General features: G+C 46.6%; 5 protein-coding genes across 8 annotated transcripts; 1 reads left to right on the top strand and 4 right to left on the bottom strand.

Annotated features, from left to right (window-relative positions):
• Positions 1–6,657: 6,657 nt before the first annotated feature.
• LOC100845816 (heavy metal-associated isoprenylated plant protein 3) lies at positions 6,658–8,680 on the bottom strand. The gene is made up of 5 exons (XM_014900655.2): positions 8,488–8,680; positions 8,089–8,398; positions 7,694–7,995; positions 7,476–7,572; positions 6,658–7,326 (listed from the first exon to the last, which is right to left on the bottom strand). Exons 1-5 carry the CDS (start codon positions 8,494–8,496, stop codon positions 6,965–6,967), a joined length of 1,080 nt encoding a protein of 359 aa, XP_014756141.1. The 5' UTR covers positions 8,497–8,680; the 3' UTR covers positions 6,658–6,964.
• Positions 8,681–10,578: 1,898 nt separating this feature from the next.
• On the bottom strand, positions 10,579–11,747 carry LOC106866434 (RNA polymerase II degradation factor 1). The gene has a single exon (XM_014900625.2). It carries the CDS (start codon positions 11,504–11,506, stop codon positions 10,844–10,846), a length of 663 nt encoding a protein of 220 aa, XP_014756111.1. The 5' UTR covers positions 11,507–11,747; the 3' UTR covers positions 10,579–10,843.
• A 5,502-nt stretch (positions 11,748–17,249) lies between these two features.
• Positions 17,250–18,827, bottom strand: LOC100845509. Of its 2 annotated transcripts, none has more exons than XM_014900876.2 (4): positions 18,685–18,827; positions 18,468–18,585; positions 18,137–18,321; positions 17,250–17,797 (listed from the first exon to the last, which is right to left on the bottom strand). In XM_014900876.2, exons 1-4 carry the CDS (start codon positions 18,691–18,693, stop codon positions 17,576–17,578), a joined length of 534 nt encoding a protein of 177 aa, XP_014756362.1. In that variant the 5' UTR covers positions 18,694–18,827; the 3' UTR covers positions 17,250–17,575. The 2 variants fall into 2 exon arrangements, with proteins under 2 accessions (XP_014756362.1, XP_024316439.1); XM_024460671.1 differs by having other exon boundaries at positions 18,142–18,321.
• LOC104583845 (putative pentatricopeptide repeat-containing protein At5g40405) lies at positions 18,704–21,594 on the bottom strand. 3 transcript variants are annotated; one of them, XM_024460670.1, is made up of 2 exons: positions 19,357–21,594; positions 18,704–18,843 (listed from the first exon to the last, which is right to left on the bottom strand). In XM_024460670.1, the coding sequence occupies exon 1, from the start codon at positions 21,513–21,515 to the stop codon at positions 19,407–19,409; it is 2,109 nt and encodes a 702-aa protein (XP_024316438.1). In that variant the 5' UTR covers positions 21,516–21,594; the 3' UTR covers positions 18,704–18,843; positions 19,357–19,406. The 3 variants fall into 3 exon arrangements, with proteins under 3 accessions (XP_024316438.1, XP_024316436.1, XP_024316437.1); XM_024460668.1 differs by having other exon boundaries at positions 18,724–18,863; XM_024460669.1 differs by having other exon boundaries at positions 18,763–18,897.
• A 112-nt stretch (positions 21,595–21,706) lies between these two features.
• Positions 21,707–24,498, top strand: LOC100835415 (protein N-lysine methyltransferase METTL21A). The gene is made up of 9 exons (XM_003570358.4): positions 21,707–21,858; positions 21,984–22,050; positions 22,183–22,248; positions 22,441–22,534; positions 22,616–22,732; positions 23,056–23,156; positions 23,577–23,651; positions 23,743–23,835; positions 23,942–24,498. Exons 1-9 carry the CDS (start codon positions 21,845–21,847, stop codon positions 24,209–24,211), a joined length of 897 nt encoding a protein of 298 aa, XP_003570406.1. The 5' UTR covers positions 21,707–21,844; the 3' UTR covers positions 24,212–24,498.
• Positions 24,499–25,324: the final 826 nt, after the last annotated feature.

Below are 25,324 nucleotides of genomic sequence, written 5' to 3'. Positions count from 1 at the left end.
ATTCACAGATGACCACTCCCGTTATGGTTATATTTATCCAATAAAAGAAAGGTCAGAAGCATTGGATAAATTTAAAATATTCAAGGGTGAAGTTGAAAATCAGCATGATAAAAAGATAAAAATAGTAAGATCCGACCGTGTGGGGGGGGGGAGTACTACGGTCGGCACACCCCATATGGCCAAGTCCCTGGACCTTTTGCAAGGTTTCTACAGGAGACTGGAATAGTTGCCCAGTATTCAATGCCGGGCGAGCCTCAGCAAAATGGAGTAGCTGAAAGGCGTAACCGTACCCTTATGGATATGGTGTGCAGTATGATGAGTTATTCCACATTACCATTGGGATTGTGGATGGAGACATTAAAAACCGCCAGTTACATTCTAAATAGAGTGTCAAACAAGTCGGTGCCCAAAACACCGTACGAGCTGTGGACAGGAAGAGTGCCCTCTCTACAACACCTGCGGGTGTGGGGGAGCCCAGCTGAGGCCAAAATGTTTAACCCAAATATTGCAAAGTTGGATACCAAGACAGTAAGTTGCCATTTCATTGGCTACCCTGAAAGATCAAAAGGTTTTCGTTTCTACTGTCCAGACAGATACACAAAGTTTGTGAAAACGAGACACGCCGTCTTCTTAGAGGACAAAATGATGAGGGGGAGCACGGTAGCTCGGAAAGTTGATCTTGAGGAGAAGAGAGTGCATGCACCTAATCCGATGACTCAAGAGACATTCTTTTCACTACCTGTTGTTGCTGCACCAACAATCCCCGAGATTATGGTGCCGACACTTGATGCGACTCCACACATGGCAACAATGAGTGAAGGTCCGGAACCTGTCCTTCAGGAGCTGACTCAACCTATTGTTGCACATGAAAGGGAGCTGCAGCAGCCTAAACATGCGCCACATGAAGAGACACAGAACGTTCCAGAAAATGAGGCTCCTAGAAGGTCTCAAGGAGTTAAAAAGTTAGCCATTCTAAAAGATTATAAAGTTTATAATACAGAAAGAGTTCATATGGAGAATGATCCCACTTCATATGAAGAAGCCATGAGTAGTTCTCACTCATCGAAGTGGCTGGAGGCCATGGAAGATGAGATGAGATCGATGAGTTCCAACGAAGTTTGGGACTTAGAGGAAATTCCTAAAGGAGCCAAAACGGTAGTCTGTAAATGGGTTTACAAAACCAAATATGACTCTAGAGGGAATATAAAAAAGTACAAAGCACGACTCGTGGCTAAAGGATTTACACAAAGAGAAGGAATAGATTACAATGAGACATTTTCACCAGTCTCATGCAAAGATTTCTTCAAAATAGTAATGGCACTAGCGGCGCACTTTGACTTAGAGCTACATCAGATGGATGTAAAGACGGCATTTCTAAACGGGGATTTAGAAGAAAAGGTTTTCATGAAACAGCCCAAGGGTTTTATCATGGAAGGCAAGGAAAACATGGGATGCCGCCTAAAGAAATCCATTTATGGATTAAAGCAAGCCTCTAGACAGTGGTATCTAAAGTTTAATGAGACTATTAAGAAATTTGGGTTTAAAGAGAATGTTGAGGACAACTGCGTTTATGCAAAGTTTAAAAGTGGGAAATATATTGTCCTAATTCTGTATGTGGATGATATCATGCTTGCTAGCAGCGATGTCAGTCTACTACTAGAAACAAAAAAGTTTTTGTCCTCAAACTTTGATATGAAAGACCTTCGTGAAGCTTCATATGTCTTGGGCATAGAAATTCACCGAGATAGGAAAAATGGGGTGCTAGGACTATCGCAAAAGGCATATTTAGAAAAGATTCTAAAGAAATACAATATGCATGCGAGCAATGCCACACCTGCTCCTATAGTCAAGGGCGACAGTTTCGGGAAATTTCAATGTCCCAAAAGTCAATACGAGATCGATCAAATGAAAGCGGTTCCATATGCTTCGGCCGTTGGAAGCCTACAGTATGCACAAGTGTGCACTCGCCCTGACTTAGCTTTTATCACCGGAGTACTCGGTAGATATCAAGAAAATCCAGGCAAAGAGCACTGGAAAATGGTAAAGAAAGCATTGCGTTATGCGCAAGGCACAAAAGGCCTCATGCTAACATATAGAAGATCTGATTCCCTAGAGATAAAAGGGTATTCAGATGCAGATTTTGCGGGAGAAAAAGATGATAGAAAATCCACGTCAGGATATGTGTTCACTCTCGCAGGCGGGGCTATTTTGTGGAGAAGCTCCAAACAGTCAATAGTTGCGTCATCCACGATGTATGCAGAATTTATAGCATGTTATGAGGCCATGGGGTAGGCGATATGGTTAAAGAAATTTATACCCGACTTGAAAGTAGTGGATTGTATCGTCAAACCACTAAAGATGTACTGCGACAATCATCCCGCAGTGTTGTACACTCACAACAACAAGTCGAGTAATGTTACTAAACCAATAGAGATAAAGTATTATGTTGTGAAAGATAAAATCCAGGATCACACTATAAGTCTCGAGCATATAAAGACAAAGGATATGCTTGCGGATCCGCTCACGAAAGGCCTACCACCCAGTGTGTTCAAGGAACACTTAGCCGGCTTGGGTTTAAGGGAAAGCCTATGATTTCTGGATAAAGAATGGCCCGAAAAGAACGGAATTTGTTTCAACATGGAAAGGTATGCCGTAGCTGTCTGATTCTATCGGCAATTGAGCTGAGACGATGAAACATGCTCTCCGTACTAATCGATGGTGAAACGAGTAAAGTAAAAAGTATACAGTTAAAAGAAAAGATGAGATCAAGGGGGTGAATGTTAGGATGATCTCCACCGTGTGGGCCCAACGGCCCACCGGGCCCTAGATCCAACGTGCCCTGATCGGGGGCGCCCAACCCAATATGGTTGGCGGGCCCCTGTCGCGCTGCGCTATATAAAGAGGTAGGGGCCGGGGCATGGAGTACGAGGTTGAACTGCGTTGCCATCCACCCCACCGAACACGTCCCTACCGATCTAGGGTTGCGCAGACAGCGACGGGAAGCTCCGCTGCCGCCGTCGCTCCCCGCCATCGTCAGCACCTCGCCCTCGCCGCCGCTCAACTCCGACGACATGGCTGCACCGTCGAGCTCTTCGTCCAGCCAAGGAGAAGGTAATCCCCTCCTTCTATTCTCTCTCTCTCTCGATCCCCAATTCCCGTACCATGTTTATTCACAGAGAACACTCCTACCGGCTAGATCTACTCCTAGAGATAACTAGGATCCTAACAGTACGTTACTTACCTACGGAGTATTTTCCAGAGCGTGCTGGGGCATGTTGATGTGTAATGTGCTACATACGTACGTACGATCCGATCAGCCCCGTACGTACGTGCAGCACTGTAGCTCGATCGATGGGCTGATAGGGTTGATTAATAGGATTACGTGTCACGTGTCAGAATAATATATATGCCTAAATCATAAGGAGCTGACATTCTTTATTTTGTTGTTCTGCGCGCACTCTTTTCATTGGCCCGCGTAGTCCAGAGTGGCACGTGTCTTCGGCTGCATGAACGTTCGGAGCTTGGTCTCCACGCGCGTACGGTTTTAACTAAAGAGATGTCACTGTCGACTTTGTTCATGCATGCAGAAAAGTAGGAGTGTGTACTGCTCTAGCATGGAGTTCGGCAGAACAAGATGCAAAGGAGGCAAGCATGCATGCACGAGCTAAGTTTATTGAATCATTTTCTTATACTAGTTGCTTTTGGAAATTCAAAACTTTTTGTAACTCAAACCGTCTGCCTGATTCATAATCCGTTTTCACCATTGGCTTCGTACCGACAAGTGCTTCAAATCTAGATCTTACTTAGGTATGTTTCGGTAAAAAAAAAATTAGACTATGTTATCAAGCGATAATGCACATGTTACCAATGTACTTGAATAGAAGTTGCCATGTGACAACTATTGCTGATAAATAATGGTAACTCATGTACTCATATATTAGAAGATGGTAATTTCAGTTCACAAGTTACCATCCTACCTTGTATTAGGTTCTCACATGGCAACTTGTTATGAACAGGGTGGCTCATATCTATTGAGTGGTAACTTCAATTCACAAGTTATCGCCATATTTCATATGAAGGTTTCATATGGTAACTTACTACTAGCAAGGTGGTAGCTGCATCAATCGATGGGTGGTATCTTTGAAAACATAATCAAACTATTCCACTATAGGATCTAGTTTCGAAGATCTCGTGTATACAAGGTTTAGAAGTTAAAACATTTTAAAGTTACCAAATTTTGCCAAAAGAGTATGCATGCATGCACATATATCATTCTCTTACACACATGCTTGCCTCAATTCCTCACATCACATGGCTTATCAATAGTGTATTAATTATTCAAACTTTTTTCAAACTCTTTTATTACGATGAGTCAATACACAAGTTACTGTCCTAATCTGTAAGAAGTTGCCATATGATACTTTTGTTGTTATTAATGTGATAGTTTCTTATATTATTGGATGACAATTTTATTACTAATAGGGTGGCAATTCATATATTGGATGGCAAGTTATCATCATACTTTGTATGACGTTACCATGTGGTAACTTATTGCTAATAGGATGGCAACTTCCTATATTCGTGGGTGGTAACTTATAAGATAGAAAAAAAGTTTTCAAAACATACTAATATGGGATCTAGTTTTGAAGATCTCGTCAAGACAAATCTAACCGTGAATACGGATCATGAATTGAGTAGACGGTTTAAGAGTTATAACATTTTGAAATTTAATTTTGCAAAAGCTAGCCTGCATGCACACTCTACTCAATCTGTGCGCGGTCGTGAGTTAACAATATCCACGTGTTTTTGTTTTGGATTGCATGCATGGCGTGAGATCGTACGCGCGCCCCGGACTCCAGGGCGACCAATTGCGCCATAGCACAGTCCATATATATGTGCATATACGCAGTGTAATTTTTCATGGCTGGCTATTATTCCTTCCCCAATTAATTTAGGTACTCTTATTATGCGACGGCCTTTCCTCGTAAAAGCAACTGCACTTAAGATCCCGCTAGCTAGCTCTACCGTTGACAGTTGACACCGGCGCTGAGATAGCGGGTGTAAGATTGTGATAATTAAGATTAGGAAAGAGGATCATTTTATTAAAAAAACAGCGTGTATATAAAGTGCAGTGCGGCTGGTACGTTGTACATTACTGTTGATGATTGAAGGGCGTGTTGCGCACGTTGTGATCTTCAATTACGAAGCTGGTACGTGGTACTAGTACGCATGTTGTGATCTCGCTGGGTTATCAATGAACCAACGCGCAATTAATGAATGCATGTGTCCGACACTCTCTGCCTAACAAAAGATGTCTCAATTTGTACAGATGCATTCAAATTTAGTAAAAATCAAGACAATCTTTTATTGGACGGAATTATGGGATGCAAATTCATTTGTACACACGGCCAAAGACATAGCCTATGAAAGCAAGAAAGTCTTATTCGTTCCGAGAGCCCAACAGCATTTAGCATATGAACTCTCCAGCCTATTCAGCCCACTAGATAAGCCCAATTAGAAAGAGAGGCCCACATGCGATTAGAGTGCATGCACCATCGTTTCTGGTTCGTTTGTTTCCAATGCACGGACTCCCTGGTTGTTTGCAAGTTAAAAAAAGTTTCCCCACTTTAAAAAAGAGTTTCCCTTTAAAGTACAAAAATAATAATTTCTCTTGACAAGGTAAATAAATTTTATCCTGATTTAAAAAAAAATCGCCTTGTTAACTCTAAACGAGCAAAAAGTTCAGACGAGGAAGGTCATCAGCTCCGATAATCGTAACTCACAAGTCGGACAGAATGAGACGACCTTCCCATGATTGCAGTGGTGTTCATTCAAAGGAGTCCAATTCGACTCGACTCATGTCAGAGTTTTGAAGATGGTGCCAAAAAAGTTAGCAAGTCTTTGCAGCAGCCTTCTCTTGATTCCTGGTGGTACATCTGCACAGCCACCACCAGGAGCAGCAGCAGCAGTTTTTCTCTTTGCCATCTTTTGTTTGCTTTTCTGCTCCTTTCGAGCTTTCCCACAGTCCAGAGCCACAAGAAGCAGCAGCAAAAGGCAAGCTGTTTTCCTTTCTCTGACCCAAAACCAACACACACAACACTACTCCTGTGTGCACTGCAAGCTCGGACTAGTCGATCGTACGCACAACAGGCAGAGCACATGATTTCTTTTCTCAGAAAATGAAATAAATAAAGTGCAACCTTCAAGTTTTGTCACAGGAGCTGATCGAGCGAGCATTCTCTGATCCTCCTTTCTTTCTTTCTTTTTTTGGCAGCAACAGAACCCACATGAGACGACAACACACAAATCTTGAGACCAAAACCATGACCATGGTCATCGAGATGGAAGCAGCTGGAATACTAGTGCTAGTATGCATGCTGCAGCCTCCTGTTTCGTCACATCACCGCACCAGCTGATGGAACAAGCCTCCCCTCTCACATGCAACATAACAACAAGCACACACATGCATGCTACTGGCCACTTACCGATGAACCTCGAACCGAACAGAAACACAATCTTGAGTTCAGAATCTTGGTGCTATATGAACAAGCCATGCAAGTCGACCAGCCTGAGTAGTAAGCAACCACTAGCGCATCAAGACATTCAGAAATTCCTGTCTCCAGGAAGTAACAAAGCATCATAGACGAACCACAACAGTAACAAGCATGAAAAGAAATTAAGAACAGCCAAACACACATAGAACAACCATGTAGAAGCTGTTTCAAAGGAACTTTCATGCAGATGCAGTTCAACAACCCCTCTCAAAAAATTTGCAGCAAATTTAGCCAACACAGGCTGGAGCAAAAATCGCTTCATTTCTGCTGCCCATCTGTCTATACCATCTCCTCAATCTGCCATGTCCTATCTGGCAGTAGTACTCCAGTATCTATCTGTCCCACTCACTCACTGTCTGTCAGTTGTCCTGTTCTACCCTGAACGAGCTCGAGCCATCGAATTATGTCCTTCACATGACGGCGCAGGCGTTGGGGTTCTCGTCGCTGAGCATGAACTCCGTGGCAAGCAGCGACTGCTGGTCGTAGAAGGCGGTCTTCCACAGCTCCACCTCCGCCGCCAGCGCCTTCTCCGCCGCCTCCTTGCCCTGCTGCTGCTGCTTCCCGTCCTTGTTCCCGCCGCCGCCTTCCCCTTGCTGCTGCTGCTTTCCGTCCTTACCATCCTTGTCCTGCTGCTTGTTGTTGTTGTTGGGCTGCACGACGTCGACGGGGCGGCGCAGCTTCTTGCGGAGCTTCTCCGGCAGGGCCTTGGCGTCCATGGTGCCCGTCACCGTCACCTGGTTCTTCGCCATGTCCATGTGCACCTGCTCCACGCCTGCACCCATCCATACATTACGCATGTACACGAAATCGCAAACGAAGATGAACAATTCGGTGAAAAAACGAAGATGAACAATGGTGGACACAGAGGACGAATTCGATCGAGCAGGTTGCATGCGTGCGGGGATGGGGGTGGTCTCGTACCTTTGATCTTGAAGAGCTTGTTGCGGATGCGGTGCATGCAGCCGTCGCAGTGCAAGCCCATGGAGCCGATCTTGAGCACCACCGTCACAATCACCGGCTGTTTGTGCGTCAAAATCAAACATTCAGTCAGAACAACGTAATTAGTAAAACAATCGGCGGCAAATTGCAGGATGCACAGCAGCATTCGCGATTGGGACTAGGTAGCATTGCATACGCACCACCGCTGGCTTCTTGTTGTCCTTGCCGCCACCCTTCCCCTTGCCGGCATTGCCGCCGCCCTTGTTGTCGTCCTTCTCCTTCCCTTGCTCTTCATCGTCATCCTTCTTGTCCGGCTTGGCCTCGCCGTCGTCGCCCTTCTGGTCGCCGCCTCCTCCCTTGTCGCCCTTGTTGTTGTTGTTGTTGACGAGGTCGACCTTCTTGCGGGTCTTGTGGGCGACGCGGTCGCGGAGCTTCTTGGCGTCGAAGCGGCCGACGACGGTCATGGAGCCCTTGTCCACCTCCATGGCCACGCCATCCACGCCTGGCGACGACAAGGGAGGAAAGATCGATCATCGGGAGCGCACTCGAGAGACACGGAGAAGAAGAAGAAGAAGGGCGAGAGAGCGGAACGCACCTGGGAAGCGGCGGACGGAGGCGCGGATGCGGCGCGCGCAGCCGTCGCAGTGCATGTCGACCTTGAGCACGGCGGTGACCACAGGGAGCGGCTTCTTCTCCTTGCCGTCCTTCTTCTCCGGGCCCTTGTCCCCGGCGCCCTTGTCCTTGTCCCTGTCTTTCTCCTCCTCCGCGTCCGGCGCGGCCGCCTTGGCCTGCCCGTCGCCACCGGCGTCGGCCTTGTCGTCGCGCTCTTCGGCGGGCGCCGCAGCTTTCTGCTCCTGCTGCTGCCCGCCGCCTCCACCTCCGCCGCCGCCGCTCTTCTTCTTCTTCTGAAGCAAAAAAAAGCAAGGAGACGATCGTGAGAGGGTTAAGCTGACTGAAACAGTCGGAGGGGAGAAGCGATGGTTAATCTGCGTACCTTGGCCATGGCCGCACCCCGCGCGCGCGTTTCGTCCCCAACTCCCCGGAGCCGGAGCCGGAGCGGAGAGGCCGAGAATTCGAGAACCTTCGGCTGCCCAAGGCTGTTGGGGTTTTAGGACCGGTGGGCAAAGCCAGATGGCACGGCAAGGCAAAGGAAGGAGAGCATCGCTCGAGCCGCTCTTGTGGCCTTGGCCCAACAAGCCGGGATTCTGCTGCTCGTGGGCCCAGCAACCGGTGGCAGGACAGTGAGAGAGAGAGAGAGAAAAGAAGTGGTAGTACCACGAGCGGATCATCACTCCCAGAGTCCCAGCCCCCCAGCAGTAGCACGGCGTGAGAGGGATCGCAGTTATTTTACGGCCTGGCAGGCTTCATTACGTGCGGGTGCGATGGGACGTGATACCGTGGCCGTGGTACGCGGTGGAGCAAGAAGAAACACGGCCGATCTCCGTGCGTCAGTGCTTGTGTGGTACTGCTACGCGGCCACGCGCGCGCCCGGCCCGGTTTCTGGTCTCGTCTGGTTTGGTCCGGTCTGGTCCAGACGTCCAGTGATCCAGTCCGGTCCGAGTAGGCGGGTGTTGCCGTCTGGCACGTGTTGGCAGCACGTAGCAGCTATGCTACAGAAGGCGCGCGCGGCGCAAGAGACCGACTCAGAGGAGGGCAGGAGAGGGGGCGCAAAAGCAGGGCAGCGGGAGAGTACGTGCGTACGCGCCGGCGGCTACGGTCCGGCCCTGGGCTCCAGACACGTCTCACAGCCACACTGTTGTGTGCTGCATCTCGATCTGATCTAATGCATGCGCCCGTACGTACGCCCATCGGTCTGTCTCCTCCTCCGGTCCGTGCGACTCTGCCTGCGCTGCGCTGCGCAGAGGCAAAGCTGCGGCGGCGCATGCATGGTGTTTGGCTGGTGGTTGCTTGGATTCGATGCGGGATACTACTATGCAGGATGCAGCTACCGCCATGCATGGAGACGGAACGAGGCCGGTAGCAGCAGTGTAGCACCAACCCGTCATCAAAATCGGTGGCAACATCAAACATTACATTCCCCAAATTCCCCCTTTGATCGACCAACTCTGTTTAGATCGATCGACGCCGAATCGACTCGTTCCACACAGGTTTTATTGATCAAGAAAACGAACCCGCTACTTTGATGTACGTACATGAAAGCAAAGCGACCAGAGTACTCTAGTAGATGGAGTTCATTTGCGTAAACAACAGCACGGACCTTTCCGTGCCTCTGCTGCCGCCTCCTCCTCCTTTATCGCCTTGGCTTCTTTTGCCTACTAGTCCCCCTCCTCCTCTCTGTCTCTTCTCTCTATCAAAGGAAGAAAAGCGAGTTCAGCTTAACTGGTCGACACCGTGCCTGAAACGAAGGTGGGGGCACTCCTGTCAGTCCGGCCTTTTCCCTGTATACTGTTAACCATCACCGACCCGCACGGACGATGATGTTCATAGCTAGCATTGCATTAGCTGCTGCTACCGTCAGGAGCGCTCGTGTCAGTGACTTTCGGAGATCAGGACAGCACTTTTGTGAATTTGGTGGAGACAAAACGTTTTTAGTTAGCAGAGCAACTCTGTTACTAGTCGTAGAAATGGACGTCTATCTTTGATCAAGAGACGGGCAGAGTTCAGATGCGAGGCGCTGTCAACCTTTGAAGTCGTACGTGAAAGCGAAGCAGAGCGGCAGGTCGATGGGGTGGGTTTGCAAAGCGAAAAAGAAACAGAGCTTTCCTTTCCTGCCTTGGCTTCTTGTGCATGCCCTTCTGCCTCCTCTACCAGTCTCTCGTCAAAAGAACTGAACTGAGCTGAACTCAAATGATAATGGCCCCCGGCTGGCAGGTACGTGGGGCTACAGCTGTCAGTCCACACTGTTCCTGTACTACTCCTACCCGGTTCGGGCAGCGCAGAGCAGAGCTGCCACCTTCACCGGCTGGCCGTCCGGTACGTTTGTTTTACTAGCCAGCATTGCATTTGCAGCTTTGCAATGCATTGCTGGAGTACTTGCCAAAGGAATTTTTGAAAAAAGAGCAAGGACTTTTGAAAAACAGAGCTTGGATCCATGAAGTAGCAGTACTAGTAGCCCCACAGCAACTCATCGATAAAGCCATGAAATTATTAGCTTACTAGTGTTGACATAATATTACTACTGATTAACAGCCGAGTGCTAACTTATACTCCAGTTCTAACTTAAATACATCCAAAAGAGCGTTACTACTAATTCAAAAGAGATAAATCCTTCTATATGGAGTAATACGGAGTAACATCCGATCCACGCAGCGCGGCCGCAAGAGTGATCGACCGAGATCGTCGTCTCCAGCTCCGGTTCGTCGCGGCGCGCGCATTCATGCCCTGATCGATCAGGAGCCGTTCCCGTGCCACGGCGCCGGCGCGCCGCCGCCGTAGTAGGCCGGAGCCGAAGGAGGAGGGTACGCGGCATACGCCCCTCCCCACGAAGCAGCGGACGGCGCGGCACCAGCCGGGTAGTACCCCGCCGGTGACGCCCACGGGTACGACGACGCCGGCGCCGCTTCCCAACCCCCGCCGCTCAGCCCCAGCCCGGGCCACGCGCCGCCCTGGCCCAAGCCCTGGCCGTAGTACCTCTCCTGCGCCTGGGCCTGCGCTTGTGCCTGGGCCTGGGCCTGGGCCTGCTGCTGCTGCTGGAGCCCGGCGAGCAGCGCGGCGAACTGGGCCGCCTCCTCCTGCTGCTCCTTCTTCTTGTCGCCTCCGGCCGCCGGCTTGCTGGTGGTGGGGAAGAGGAGGTCGACCTTCTTTCCCGTGGCCTTGTGGAGGCGGCGCCGGAGCCGCTCGGGGTCCGCCGCCGCGTCGGCCAGCACGCGCACCTCGCCGCCGCCGGCGTCCACCGCCGCCTCCACCGCCTGCAGCAGCGCCAGGTCCCTCACCGCGGCCCGCACCTTGTCGATGCACCCCTTGCACTCGCAGTGCATCGCCACCTTGAGCACGAACGACGCCTTCGCATTCGCCGCCGCACCCCCGCCGCCGCTGCCGCTCTTCTTCCCCATCTCCGACCGATCGAAGATGACTCGCTTCTCTGTGTGTGTGTGTGTGTGTGTGTGCTGTCTTTTCAGCGATGGCTGCGGGAGCTTGACGAGGAAGGAAGCGGGTGGACTGAAGTGGATAAAAGAGGGGCGGCCATGACGGGCTATATAAAGAAGCGGGACGAGACGTTACGAGCTCGAGAGGGGGACACGTGGGGAGGGAGAGAAGAACAGAGTGTGGAGAGAGACGACGGGTCAAGGTCTTGGTCAGTCAATGGGCAAACTGAGGTGAGAGGCGGAAGAAGAGAAGCGACGGGGGCTTTTCGTGTTGGTTTTGTGCTGTTCCCGATGTGTGATTGGATGGACAAGTGACAATTCACGTCCCTGTGCTGCCTGCCGCCCTTGCCCTGCCTAGCTCAGCTCGGCTCGCAGTGGGCAGTGGGAGGAGCCAGCCGCTTTGACCGTCGTGTGCTCGTGTAATCGTGGTGTTCCGTGGATCTTTTGTTTCTTCCGGTGGATCCTTGGCTTGCAAGGAAAGTCCCAATTCCCAGTAGCTGGCTGTGTCTGATCGAACAATGTCTGGATCAATCCGTTTCGCGGATCACTTGGACGTTCGCTTGCCGATCCATGGTTTTGGGTTTTGCAGCCTTGCCACAGAGATGGGCAAATGTTTCTGCGAGGCACCGACCAGACGTGCCCGTTGCTTGTTACTCTGGGTCTGGGTCGCCAACTTGGGGTAGGAAGGGTGAGAGAGAGAGAGAGAGGAGAGCCGCAGCCCATTGACCGGACCGGAGTCGACTCGAGTGGAGCCAAGCCATGTGCGTTGATGTGGGGATCAATGAACCCAAATTAAGGCATGAGATACTGCTCCTTCGTAGCTCTTTCCCGGCGGCGATAGATAGATTATCGAGTCGCCGGCCCAACCCCAACGCGGGGTTGACGCGCACCGCACGACTTGCAAACGGCTAAACAAGGGACCAATCTCATCCACAGCTTGTCCTGATTTTACTGTCCCGACCTTAAAACTGCTTGGCACATCGGAAATGGCTATGTACTACTACTTACCCTAATCGGGATCACACCTTCTTCGTTATCTGTTTTCAACACAGCCATCGATCACACTGTTGATATGCAGTAATAGGTGGATTTCAGTAGTTAGTTTCGTGCATCTCAGAACAGCAAAATATAAGACTTACCTAGGAGCGTGACTAATTTTTTCAAAAAGGACGTTAAAATCCCCGGCCTCTCCATCAAAATAATGCACACGCCACACCATCGTGACCAATTGTCCACTCAAATTTGCAACACGGTAAGATATGCTTTAACTCGAGATGAGCATCAGCACGTGAGATTTGATTGTTTTCCGACTCACTTTTAGTCGGCTAGTTACCTAATAATAGAATCAATTTGTTTTAGTCTTGTGTGACTAAAGAAAAATCGTGTTAGTTCGGACAAAGGTCGATAAAACCTCGTTAAACTTGATATCCACCGTCAGAGAAATAGATAAACCTCATTACCCTTGCACTCGAGGAGTCTAGATCCTAAACAATATGCCAGGCATGACGAGTTAACATAGAGAGATTAAAGAGCCCCATGCATAACCCTAAACCCTAAACCTTCCATGTTTTTCGATTGGGTCTTTTTTCTTCTTCTGAACTTGTTGTCCGCCAACCTAATTCGAATGTTCTATCCATCCTTGAACATGCTTCCATATATGGATGGCAATGGGTACCCGATACCTGCACACCCGGGTATTTACCCGTTTACGGGTATGGTAAGAAAAAAAAACCGCGGGTATGTAAATGGTAAAATCCTGTACCCAAACAGGTTTGGCGGGTACGGGTATGGTAATGGAGTACTCGAACCCGTGTATCCGCACCTAGACCATTACAAGAGGCCCATTAAATCTTGCCTAAGGCCCAACCCAACATCTTTCCTACATAACTTGGCCCGGCCCAACATTTTTCGTATATAACTTGGTTTCAGCGGATCGGATAAAATACCCGCGGATAATCCGTACCCGTGGGGGGGGGGGTATGGTAAAATTTCATAGCCGTCCGTGGGTACAAATAGCGGTTGAGTGTCTGGTCGTCGGGTACAAGTATGGTTGAGTTGTACCCGTACTATACCTGGGCAAACCCTGGGTCGGCTATGAAGGCCGGCCCGGCCCGGCCCAAAACCCAAAAATAGGCCATTTAAACATTAAAATAATTATTTTTGGAATAAATAAATGATTTTTATATCTATTTTTCCAAAAAAGCACCCGTTTTTAGTCATTTCAGGCTCTTTTCGGGCTTTCGGGCCGAGCTTGAGACTGGAAAGTAAGGCCTGAACCCGGCCGGCCCGTCCATGCCCAGATATAACCCGTACCCGAACCCAACAGGTGCCATCCGCACGCACTTTCGTGCTCGGTACTTCAAATACTCGGAGGCTCCATTACTTGAACGCAACATCCAAAGGCATACTAAGGTATTTTCCGTTGAGGGACGCATTGTGGACATCCAAATTTTTCTTATCTGACAAATATGTGCTGAACTGAATGGAAGACTATGACGCACAATGCTCCAGCTTGACATCGTCCTTACTTGTTAGGTTTTCACTTACGTGACACATTATTAATGACGGTTATATGCTGCCCGTAATCCAATACAGAGCATCGATTAGTCTCGACTCTGCCTTGGCCCGCGTTGGCAGCATGCGGGCAAATCACAGCACACGGGAAGCTGCTGCTGCAGCAGTGAGAGAAGAGCAGCCGTACAGCCCGTAGGACAGGACAGGACAAAGGAGGAGAATCATCGGCCCGCTCATTGATGTCTTTGTTGCAACTTGCACCGCGTGAAGGAGCGAACCAGCACAAACAGTACTGGGGATCTGGGAGGGCCCCTGGACTCTAACTTCACCGTGGGAGGACACAAGGTGTGGGGATCAGATCGGATCCAAGTAAGTATCCAACGCATGTTCCAAAGTTTTAACGACTTCGTTTTCTACTCCTCCGGGACGTACGGTACCGGCGACCCAGCAACGCGTGGTTGACGCGCAGGGGCAGGTCTTCTGTACATGTGAACTTAATTTTGCAGGTGCTCATTTTCTGTATTCCCCATGTCTCAATTTTGATCAATTTAAATACATCTACACTAAGTCATGTCCAGATACATACAAATTTTAACAAACTTGAGATATCTTTTGTTGGACGGAAGAATACATATGAACTTGTACAAAAAGTTTCGAAGTCATTGGACCAATTTAAAAGTGGGTTGGTTCAAGCATGTTTAAAACAGAGTTTAGCGGGGGCTAGTAAGTTTTAAACCGATGCAAACACTCAATACATATAAACGACGACACAATGCATGGTTAATCCTCTCTTCTTGAGTTTACCCAAGCACATATGTGATTCTAGAGTCTGGTTCGTTCTCTGTATCCAACTCGTTATGCATGCAGACTCGGTCGTGCATTCATTTGGGTGACTGTATGCGCGTGTTTTGAAACGTTTGCGTCTGTACTGTGTTTCTGCATGCATATGTTTCTTTTAAATCACTTAAATTAAGTCCTAGCCGTTCTAATACAGATCAAACAGAGCATATATTTCAGCCCATGGTCATAAACGTGATGACTTCTGCCTTTTTTTTAATTATACAATAGATACTACTTGATATTTTCAGGTGAGTAGATATCGAGATGTCTCCAGAAATAAAAGAAATGTAACCACATAGACAATATACTATGAGATATATTGTTTGCGAAAAAGATAAACTATGAGCTATACGATGACTTGAAATAGCATTATTCAAGTTAAATGAACTATATAACACAAATGATTTATAGATGATGATACTCATATTCAGCTATCTTCAAGATTTATTAAAAAACATTTATATGTATATGTATAATAATCCAAATAAATTGAAATATATATCTACGACCATAGGAAAGAAATATATCTTCATGTGAATTCTTCGATATAAAATAAATTCATTATGTGCTACTGTTTTTTCTCCAAACATGGTTGTTTCCTTTTTAGTTTTGAAATAGGAAAAACTGGGATTGCATTAGAACGAATCTTCAAATCGGATGATTTTCTATAAAAATTTTGTTCTCTATTGGATCAAAAAACTAAGTTATCCAATGACGAAAAAGGCTCTCAAAACATTGCCGACAACTGAAAGTAATAGAACCGAAAAACACATGGAGTAACGAAGCAGATAAACCAAGTTTTTATTTAAAAGACCCACTACTGAACCAAGCCCACCGACCTACCCACACACCTCCAAGCAGCATCGGCATCGGGACGGGTTCTGGCCTTTCTTCCTTTAGTCGTTTTCGAGACTGACGAAATAGATCTCTACCGTCCATATATATACTAATCTGAACGGGGTCCACACAACTATACCTCAATTGAGTTTTTGGTGAAGTAGCGGCGCTAAAAGCAGAGTAAAAAAAGTTCATGAAGGAACAAACCAAACTCTGGATTTATTTATACGGCTACCGCAACACGCTTCGATGTAAGTGTCAAATTTACGTGTATCTTACAATTTACAAATGCGACTTAGTATTCTGAAGTCGATCGATTGACGCATTTTTTACAGAAAGTTGACTTCCATCATGTTTACGTGAATTTACGCTAAAAGCAGAGTAGTTATCTTCGTTTTGTCCTGTGCGAACCATCGATGGACTGAGGATATAATCGTGAAGATGGAGTGGCAACTCGTTGCCACCGGCCAACCTATACAGGCGACAAGTTATGTTGTTTGTCATTGCTGGTGTTCTAGAACCGAAGCTTTAACATACAAGAAACAAACTTGACATTTAGCATGGCCACAGAGAGTAAATTCGCTCAGTATTAATAAACTTATACTACATAAAAAAAGTCAGTTAGATTAAATTATCATATATTTAAAATTGTAAATGACTCTTACTGCAGTTGCCAATTTATTCAACCGAGTTCGCCAATTTTTTGTCATGTCCACCGCCGGCCACCTCTCTGTCGTCGTTGTTCCCTCTCCTCCACCAATGGTCACCCCTTAATCTAACACCATGAGTTTCGCCACAGTGCCGTGCCCTTGTCGAACATAGCCGCCCGTCATATTCGCTAGCGCCGAGTTCACCTCTTTCTTCTCCAAGTACGGCAGTCGGTGCGACCAAGGTCTCCAACGAAGCAATAACCGGGACCCGCACGATGCCTCCCCGAAGCCACCTTTGCCCATTCCTACTTTGCCCTGAAGCCTCATACTCTTTGGTTGTATCGATCGATATAATGTTGAGATCAACATAAGCTTCCATTTTCATCGAAGTTGTGGCAATCTGAAAGCAACTGAATGATTTTATCTTTGATTACATCTCTCCCAAATTCAGAAGATGGAAGAATGGTTTCAAGGAAGATTTGGCCCTGCTTATGCATAGGGTCAAGCCCACGGTGGCAGCTGCACTTAAATCTTGGATGAGCAATCTGCTTTAGCTTGTAACCTTGTATATTCCCTGTAGTTCTTTGTAGCCCTTTGTATATACTTATACAGTTCTTTTATTAATCGAATGATGTGTACTACTATATACTCCATTCTTTTTATAAAGTTTGACGTATTTTGTTTCGTTAAGACAAGGCTTTGACCAATGAAAACTCTATTAATATGTGTTTTTTCAACATGAAATTTATATCAATGGATTCATCTTTAAAAGTTTTTGCTAATAATCATGGTTTCGTATCATAATTTGTATATTAATAGAGTAATTCTTGGTTAAAAACTTGTCTTAACCAAATCAAATACGCCAAACCTTTGTGAAAAGGAGGCAGTAAAGCCTCCAGCTTCCTGATAGAAAATATATGCCACCAGGGCTACATATCTAGAAAAAGAAGAAGAAACATCTAAAGGGCACCCAAATACAGATACATCATATTTCCACTGCTGTAAGAGTATAATTGTTCCAGTGGTGTCGTCGTCTTCTACTGTTGTACTACCAAGAGAACCCATGCTATTTCTACGGTCCTTATCTTCTCCAAAGACAACAGCAGATCCTCGTCAAGTTGCATTGATCTATTTATCTAGTGATGATGACGGAGTATGTCACGCAGCATCAGCTGACACGGTGCTGTTTAAGCCTTCAGAGTTCATAGACCGCCAATATCCCCGCGACGTCAGATGCGGTCCACACGCAAAGCGCACCGGCAGAAGGTGCCGACCAGCGGTATGCACATCGCTCCGAAGGCACGGCTTGGCCCCTCCATGTCTCCGGTAGCGGCGGGGCGCTTGGCATTACGGGGGAGGCACTGAGGCTGTTTCGCAGTCTTCCGGTAGTCTCTCGGGCAAATGAGTCGGGAGGGGCCTGGAAGATTCAGTTCAGAATATGCGATGATCATGGAGTGTATTGTACATCAGAATCAGATAGCTGGTGACCTACTAGCTTCCTACTTATGCCTTTAGCGTTTGGACACAAAAAACCTTGATTACACAAAATGAGAAGTCCTCAACAACCCATCTAACTAATTCACATTCAGTGTCCTATACTCCAATGAACCTGTTGATTCCCCGGCTAAAAATGATCATGACGGAATAACTGCATGGATAGGACCCAAACAATGCTTCACTGATATAACAGCAGCCAGCTTTGTACGTTTTGCAATTATCATTAGATCTATAGTATAGTACTTTTGATAGGCAGTACCTGACCATCTCGATTATTGGTCTCTTGAGATGGTGTAGTACCTCCTCCAGACATGTTTCTTCGGGTTTCTATCTTCACATCCTTCCGTGTCAGTTCATGAAACAAACAGCAGAGATTTTCTGGGTCCATTGTCCCGACCACTGTTACCTCTGATTTCTCCACCACCAGATCAGCACTGTCCACCCCTTCATAATAACGAAGTAACATTAAGTTCAGAATTAAGATCACTGTCAATGCAGGGCAACAGATGACATGTACTGTTACACATAGAAACAAATAACTACTGTAAGTCTATCACAAAGAGATGCTGGATTGAGTGACTTGCATGTACCTTCTGAAAGGATGATCTCTTTTACCCCATCCTTGATCTTCTTGATGCAACCATTACAGCAGCAGTGCATGTTCACCTTCAGAACATAAGTCTTCAATGCATTGTCCTTGTGCCGTTCCTGCCGAAGAATCATAAGAACCGCCCATCAAGAACATATATGAGGAACCAATTGTACCATGGATGTGTGCATAGGTCTAGATTCACGAGTCAACATTACCTTTCCCATTATCACTTATTCACTTGGACCCTGCATTACGTGGTCTTGATACTTATATTCTCCAGGAACAGTGTGATCATATGTTATAGTACCGAGCAAAAGGTGGAGGAACAAAGGATGTTGCTGTGGTTGGCCACTGGCCATCACCTTCTTGACATTCTTATGGATGAAAAGGAGAGCTTCCAATAAAAAATTAGTTCAAACTCACTCAATCTGACATTAGATAATCAGTAGTAAAAAAACGAGATACAATATTGAAACAAAGCAACATAAAGGCGGTTTTAGGATTACAGAAATAATCTGACAATATGGGTCTTTATTTGGCAACATATTTTAAATAAAACTAGTAAGATGAAGAAAATACAATATGGAAGAACATACAGTGGTTTGCCGTTGCCATTAGCAATTGTGAGATTCCTTTTGCGCTCTTTAATTTTTCTTTCTGAAGTTTAACAGCACATTGACTGTGGAGCGTTCATATGTAATCTCGACAGAGTTAGGTGAGCTGTCCTATCTGTGCTCTAACTGTGAGTTGTTGGTTTTATCAACTATCTTAGGTTTAGATCTTAAAGAATAGTGGGGAAAAGTTTTAGATCTCCAACCTTCAGAACAAAAACTTAGTTTAGCATGCTAAGTATGCACCCAAAAAGAACAAAAAGAAGGGATACCCACAATTTGTGAACATCACCGCTATAGTTTTCTCCAGAAGATTTGTATAAGGATCACCAGTAGTCCATGCAAGAGCAAGACCCCCGCTTCATTTCATGGAGCTTGGTGCCATCATTCACATAAATATCTCTGTTGTAAATCTTTGACAGACACTTAAATGAAAAATGACAGCTTGCATCCATCCTAAGATTACTGACAATTTTGATTGGAGTTTCAGGGTCTTGGACTAAATTTACCAAGCCAAATGCTAGAGCAACCATCTCACTACGGCAGACAGTCTTCTCCTTGCTCATATCGTGTCCTGAAAAGCTCAACTGTCTAGACATATCTTCAAGCATCAAACCAATCACCTTGGCCTGAGGGTGGGAAGTACCAGTAGTAGTAGCAAATTGATGAACATTACCATTCCACTCTATATAGCTATATTTAGTATGCCTGTGCTCAGGTCTGTGCTTTATAGCCTTTCTCACCCTTGTGGCCATCTCTTTTCTCTTGCCATCTGAAAATGAGTCAGAGAGGAGGAGCTTTTCAGGCTTGTAACTAGGATCAAACTGGAGAAGTTGCTCCTCTGCAAGTTTTCCAATCTTAAGATTTCGATGGATCCTACATGCTCTCAGAAGAGATGACCACACCACACTATTTGCTTTGAAAGGCATGTTTTGGATAAAATGGTAAGCATCACCAAGCCGTCCATCTCTTGCAAGAAGATCAGCCATGCAAGCATAATGCTTCATATCTTTTTCAACACCATACTTGCCCACCATAGAATCAAATATCTCAAACCCTCGTGACACCAAGCCACTGCGGCTGCATGCGCATAAGACTGCCGTAAACGTGATCTTATCAGGGTGGAGCCCGAGTGACCCCATGCTATCAAAAAGTGCAATAGCTTTCTCGCCAAGACTGCGATGAGCAAGTCCATTTATCATAGCATTGAACAAATGCACGGTCTTAAACTCGTCGCCGACGCTACAAAACACATCCATAGCTGTCTGTATGCACCCATGCTTTGCATACATGTCCACAAAGGAAGTAGCCAGCCTTGCATTTCTGCTAATGAGCCCATGATGCCTCGCACGGTGATGAAGCCTCTTTGCCACATCGATCTTACCATAGTGAACACACGCTGAAAGCAATGTAACTACCGTTACTTCATCTGCCTCAAACCCTGCTTCCTCCATCTCCTCAAACAACACCAGTGCGTCCTTATACCTGCCTGCCTGCACAAATCCACCAATCAAAACCGTCCATGCAACCAAGTCCTTTTCGGGCATCCCATCAAATAAATCTCTAGCCGTTCTAACCTCCCCAGACCTTGCATACCCTGACAACATCGCGCTCCATAACTTTACATCCCTTGCCTTCTCCCCTGCCAAATCAAACACCTGCCTTGCAAGCGCCAACCCCCTGCACTTCACATACATGTCCACCAACCCGATCACCACCTGTCCTGAATCAAACTCTTCAGGCGGCAACGCCCTCTTGGCAACCCCATGCATCGCTTTTGCAGCCCTCAAGTCTCCCAATCCGGCGCACGCGCCAAATAACGCCTTGATGCTCCACCAATCGAACCGGAACCCTCTCTCCACCATAACCCTGAATATGCCAAAAGCGTCATCGACACAGCACGACCTCACATACGATTTGATCAGAGTGTTGAATGACACGGCGTCCCTCGCCAGCATTTCATCGAATAGCTTGCGTGAGAGGGAAGGTTGACCGAAGGATGCATAGAAATGGAGCAGGGAGTTGGCGGCAAAGAGGTCGGAGGCGTAGCCTGATTTGAGGAGGAAGGCGTGGATGGAGAGTCCTGGGGAGGGGGACGCGTAGCGGGAGCAGGCGGCGAGGGCGGCGGAGAGGGAATGGGAGTTGGGGACGGTCTCCGTCTCCGTCTCCTGTGGGGCGTTTAACGACGGTTGGTGGTCGCGAAGGAGCCTGAGGAAGAGACGGAGAGACGCGAGGTGGTTCCCGGAGCGGAGGTGTGGGCGGAGGAGGCGGGAGGCGGCGTGGCCGGGGAGCGGGAGGCCGTGGAGGAGCAGCTGTGCGTGCGCCTGGAGCGAGGGGCAGCGGCGGAGGGAGGCGAGGAGCGAGAGGTGGAGAAACCCTCCCGGTGCGGCGGCGGCGGCGCTTCCGGTGCGGCGAAACCTCGACAGGCGGCACATGGCGGGAGGCCTCGTCGAGGTGAACGCCGGAGAGGTGGAGGGACGCGCTCTTGCTGATCTCGCGTTTGAATAATCGGGCACGTAAACGTGGGCGAAAGACGGTTCTTGAGAATCCGTGAGTTATTGCGGAAGGCGTAAACGAGGGAATACGCTTTAGGGTAATTGTTGTACAGGGCAAAGCCCAGGTAGCCCATGTTCTCCAACCAGAACAAACTTATGGGCCAACCCAAGTACCCAACTAGACGTACGCCCCTGCGGTTCTCCCTGAAACCCTCACCGGCGCAGCCTCGACGCCGCCGGAGCTCCGGCCGGGCAGCTCACCGGTCTCCATGGACTACGACAGGCAAGCATGCGACACCCTGACACTCTCCGCAAGCATCTCTTCTCCAGCTTCATCTAGTTAAGAGTATTTCGCTCCACTGATTTATACGTATTTTTGGTCTCATATACGGTGGAATCTGATTGAAGGCTGAACTCCCCGAGCACGTCGGCCATCACGCTGGAACTGATGGGCCATCGCCTGCATATTTCTCAGGTCGTGCTCCGTGATGCGATGTGGTTTCTTAGCTTTTGTGCTAGTACTCGCATACAGTCTGAATTTCCGTCTGTTTTTGTGACATTTCTGTTTTTGTGACATTTCTGTTTTTGTGACATTTCTTATTTGCAGGACCCTAACTCGAAGCACCTCGGGACCACAGTATGGGATGCATCCATGGTGTTTGCCAAATTCTTGGTAGTGGCTTCTAGTTCTAACCTCTTCTTTACGAGTCGAAGCTGATAAATATCATCATTTAAACAACTGTAATTATTCATCAGTGCAAGTATAAATCCAATGTACCTGCGGTCAGCACTGATATCAGTATCGTACTTTGATTTTCAGTAATTCTACTAATTGGATCATATGCTATATAATTCACATTCGCAGGAAAAGAATAGCAGGAAAGGTAGGTTTTGTCCGTCTAAACTGAAAGGAAAAAGAGTGATTGAGTTAGGAGCTGGTTGTGGTCTAGCTGGGCTTGGTAAGCCGAATCTAATTGTCCTTTCGGAGATATCTGCATCTTGATGGCGCTCTCTCAATATTAATACTATATGCTTCTTAGGAATGGCATTGCTGGGTTGTGACGTTGTTACAACCGACCAAGTTGAGGTGCTCCCACTGCTTATGAGGAATGTTGAACGCAACAAATCTTGGATTTCACAGTCCAATTCTGACTCAGGTTTTGCTATCAAAGAGAACCAACAAAAGTACCATTCGTAGCCGTAGTTATTGCTCCCTCCGATCCATAATACGTGTTGGGCATTTAGTACAAAGTTAGTACAACTTTGTGTTGGGCATTTAGTACAAAGTTAGTACAACTTTGTAATAAATCTCCGACACTTAGTATGGATCGGAGGGGGTACAATTATTCTTGTAAATGTGTAGTCCTTACTGCTTAGTGGTGTTAGCTAGTTTTAGTATAGCACGTGTTCTTTCGATGGAATACTCTCACCAAACTTGGGCATTCCTAGTTCTTACATTGTGTGTATGTGTGGCAAACAGACTCCTTCGGCACAGTTACCGTTGCAGAATTGGATTGGGGGAACAAAGATCATATCAGAGCCGTTGATCCGCCATTTGATTACATCATTGGAACTGATGTTGTAAGCTTTCTAATGCAGCATTTATGTTTGGTGCAAGTTTTTCCCGCGTAGCATATCCTACTTCTGATGATGGAAGTTTTTATGCTGAATCATAATCATGAAAGAGTTTAATGTAACTACCTAATAGTATATACAAATGCATCGCATTACCGCTTCGTAATTAAGTTACCATTCTGTTACATTGGGAATCTCTCAATTATTTACCTAAAATTAGATATATTTTATTCTTCTTGTTCATCCACTGACTCTTGAGAACAATTATCCCTCTAGATGACATACATTAGACACCCCTATGGATTGAAATTCAGAAGCAGCTAACATATTGGAAAGGCAGATCTAATATGATACCATATAATATAGGTAACAACAACTTCATAGGCAACACGGAGACTTACCACTTCATTTGTGTGTGTTTTCAAGGTTTATTCAGAACATCTATTGCAGCCTCTAATGGAGACAATCATTGCACTATCTGGTCCTAAGACAAAAGTGATGGTGTGTGTGGTTTTCCCTCTTCAAATAGTTCTAATTTTTTCCCGTGAAAGTCCTGTGAAAGGGCACAACTGAATAGTTGTTTGATAACCAGCTGGGGTACGAGATCCGTTCTACCACCGTCCATGAACAGATGATGGAGATGTGGAAAAGCAACTTCAACGTGAAAACTATATCTAAATCAAAGGTGTGTTTTTTGTAGTTGAGCTCATCATGTTACTATTTTCCCTCCACATATTTGCGTCAGTTTAAAGATGCTATTGACCCTCACGCTTATTCTGAATCCTGCACAGATGGATGCTAAATATCAACATCCTAGCATACATCTTTACATGATGGACCTCAAGGCTTCTTTGGTCCCTGAGGCCGGGTCCAACGATAATGGGAACACTGAGGAGGAAGATGACGATGTTTCTAATCCGGGAGAAGATGAAGATCCTGGAGCGAAAGCTGTACCTTGTACAGGCTCAGCAGAAGCGGGAGCTGAGAACTTGGACGATTGGGAAATCAGGAGATCTGGGGCTATGGCTGCAAGACTTCTTAAGGATGTCAAACTAACATGAGATTGGGAAATGACGAACTCCTTTCCAGCCGATGATGTTGTACCTTTTCTTTTCTTTTTGGGTGTGTGCGCGTGGGGACATGGTGATGTTGTATTTGGAGATTTATTCTCGAGTTACATTGTTGTAGTTTAATCCATTTGCCTTATCCAATTTGCTATAGGATGCAGAGTTGATGTCTAATATTCCATTGCCATGTTCCTTTTTGAAAAGGAAACTCATGTAATCATTATTGCATTGCTATATTCTGTTCAAATTTGAATTGAAGATGGAGGGGGGATTATCTTTAATCTCAACAGTGTGCCCTGTTGCGCTCACTGTCTCACTGTCGGAATAATCCGTCAGGACAGTATTACGTAATACGTACCCACACGTCGTCAGGATAGGCTTTCAGTTGGCTTAGATTACCACCAAGTGGTTTGTTTTCTTGTGCTACCTTGCAATCGCCTTCTGTTTATTTGTCCAACCTGCAAATTTAAAATCGATTGCCAAGCCTTTACTCTTTTGGAATTTGTGAAGGAACAAAAACTCACTACTACATGTAGCTATTGTTAATTAGCATGCATGATAATTTCCATGATAACACAAGTGTCACTTGTGAGTCGTATAGCTGTGTTAAGTTTGCTATTACTACAGTAGTATATCTGCGGTGGAGAAAACGGAGGACGTATCTGCAGGTACTCGCACGCAGCATGGGGTACTCTCGGTGTTCCCAAAGGCAGAGAAAACTCATCTTAAAAATCATTACATTTATCATGTTGCAAAATTCAGTTTTGGACTAGAGACATTGCTAGCAGGCAACAGAAAATGACTAGTCTCCTGCAGATAAGGGCATGTACAGTAGGATTATATTAGTCTATTCTTATCAGAAATACGCGGAATAACGACGGATGTAGAAGAGAGAAAAATAAAATAAAATAAAAATGTTTTTTTTAATTTGCAAGTTAGGTCGAATGATGTGAAATTCATCTGATGCATACGGAGTACTATACGGCCCGTCCATGGTTTCAGTAGTGGTTTTTTTTGTTTTTTTTGGGGCGTGGTAGTACTGGACACGTCGTGTTCGGAGAAGACGATGACCTGGACACGGTGGAAAGATACCTGTAAGGCCGGACG

Source organism: Brachypodium distachyon, chromosome 3 (genome assembly GCF_000005505.3).
Source record: "Brachypodium distachyon strain Bd21 chromosome 3, Brachypodium_distachyon_v3.0, whole genome shotgun sequence".
Taxonomy (NCBI): Eukaryota; Viridiplantae; Streptophyta; class Magnoliopsida; order Poales; family Poaceae; genus Brachypodium; species Brachypodium distachyon.
Note: the sequence above shows the minus strand (reverse complement) of the source record. Positions and strands in the feature narration are given on the sequence as shown.

Excerpts from the sequence above, each read along its gene's own strand:
- LOC100845509 (XM_014900876.2), bottom strand. Across the intron at positions 18,322-18,467 it reads AGAGATCATCCTTTCAGAAG|GGGTGGACAGTGCTGATCTG; the intron begins GTACATGCAAGT and ends GTTATTATGAAG. Across the intron at positions 17,798-18,136 it reads CCAATAATCGAGATGGTCAG|GCCCCTCCCGACTCATTTGC; the intron begins GTACTGCCTATC and ends TGAATCTTCCAG.
- LOC106866434 (XM_014900625.2), bottom strand. The coding sequence starts at position 11,506 with ATGGGGAAGAAGAGCGGCAGCGGCGGCGGGGGTGCGGCGGCGAATGCG.
- LOC100845816 (XM_014900655.2), bottom strand. Across the intron at positions 7,573-7,693 it reads ACAACAAGAAGCCAGCGGTG|CCGGTGATTGTGACGGTGGT; the intron begins GTGCGTATGCAA and ends ACGCACAAACAG. Across the intron at positions 7,327-7,475 it reads CAAGCTCTTCAAGATCAAAG|GCGTGGAGCAGGTGCACATG; the intron begins GTACGAGACCAC and ends GGATGGGTGCAG.
- LOC100835415 (XM_003570358.4), top strand. Across the intron at positions 22,051-22,182 it reads ATCGCCTGCATATTTCTCAG|GACCCTAACTCGAAGCACCT; the intron begins GTCGTGCTCCGT and ends TCTTATTTGCAG. Across the intron at positions 23,836-23,941 it reads AAACTATATCTAAATCAAAG|ATGGATGCTAAATATCAACA; the intron begins GTGTGTTTTTTG and ends AATCCTGCACAG.
- LOC104583845 (XM_024460670.1), bottom strand. The coding sequence starts at position 21,515 with ATGTGCCGCCTGTCGAGGTTTCGCCGCACCGGAAGCGCCGCCGCCGCC.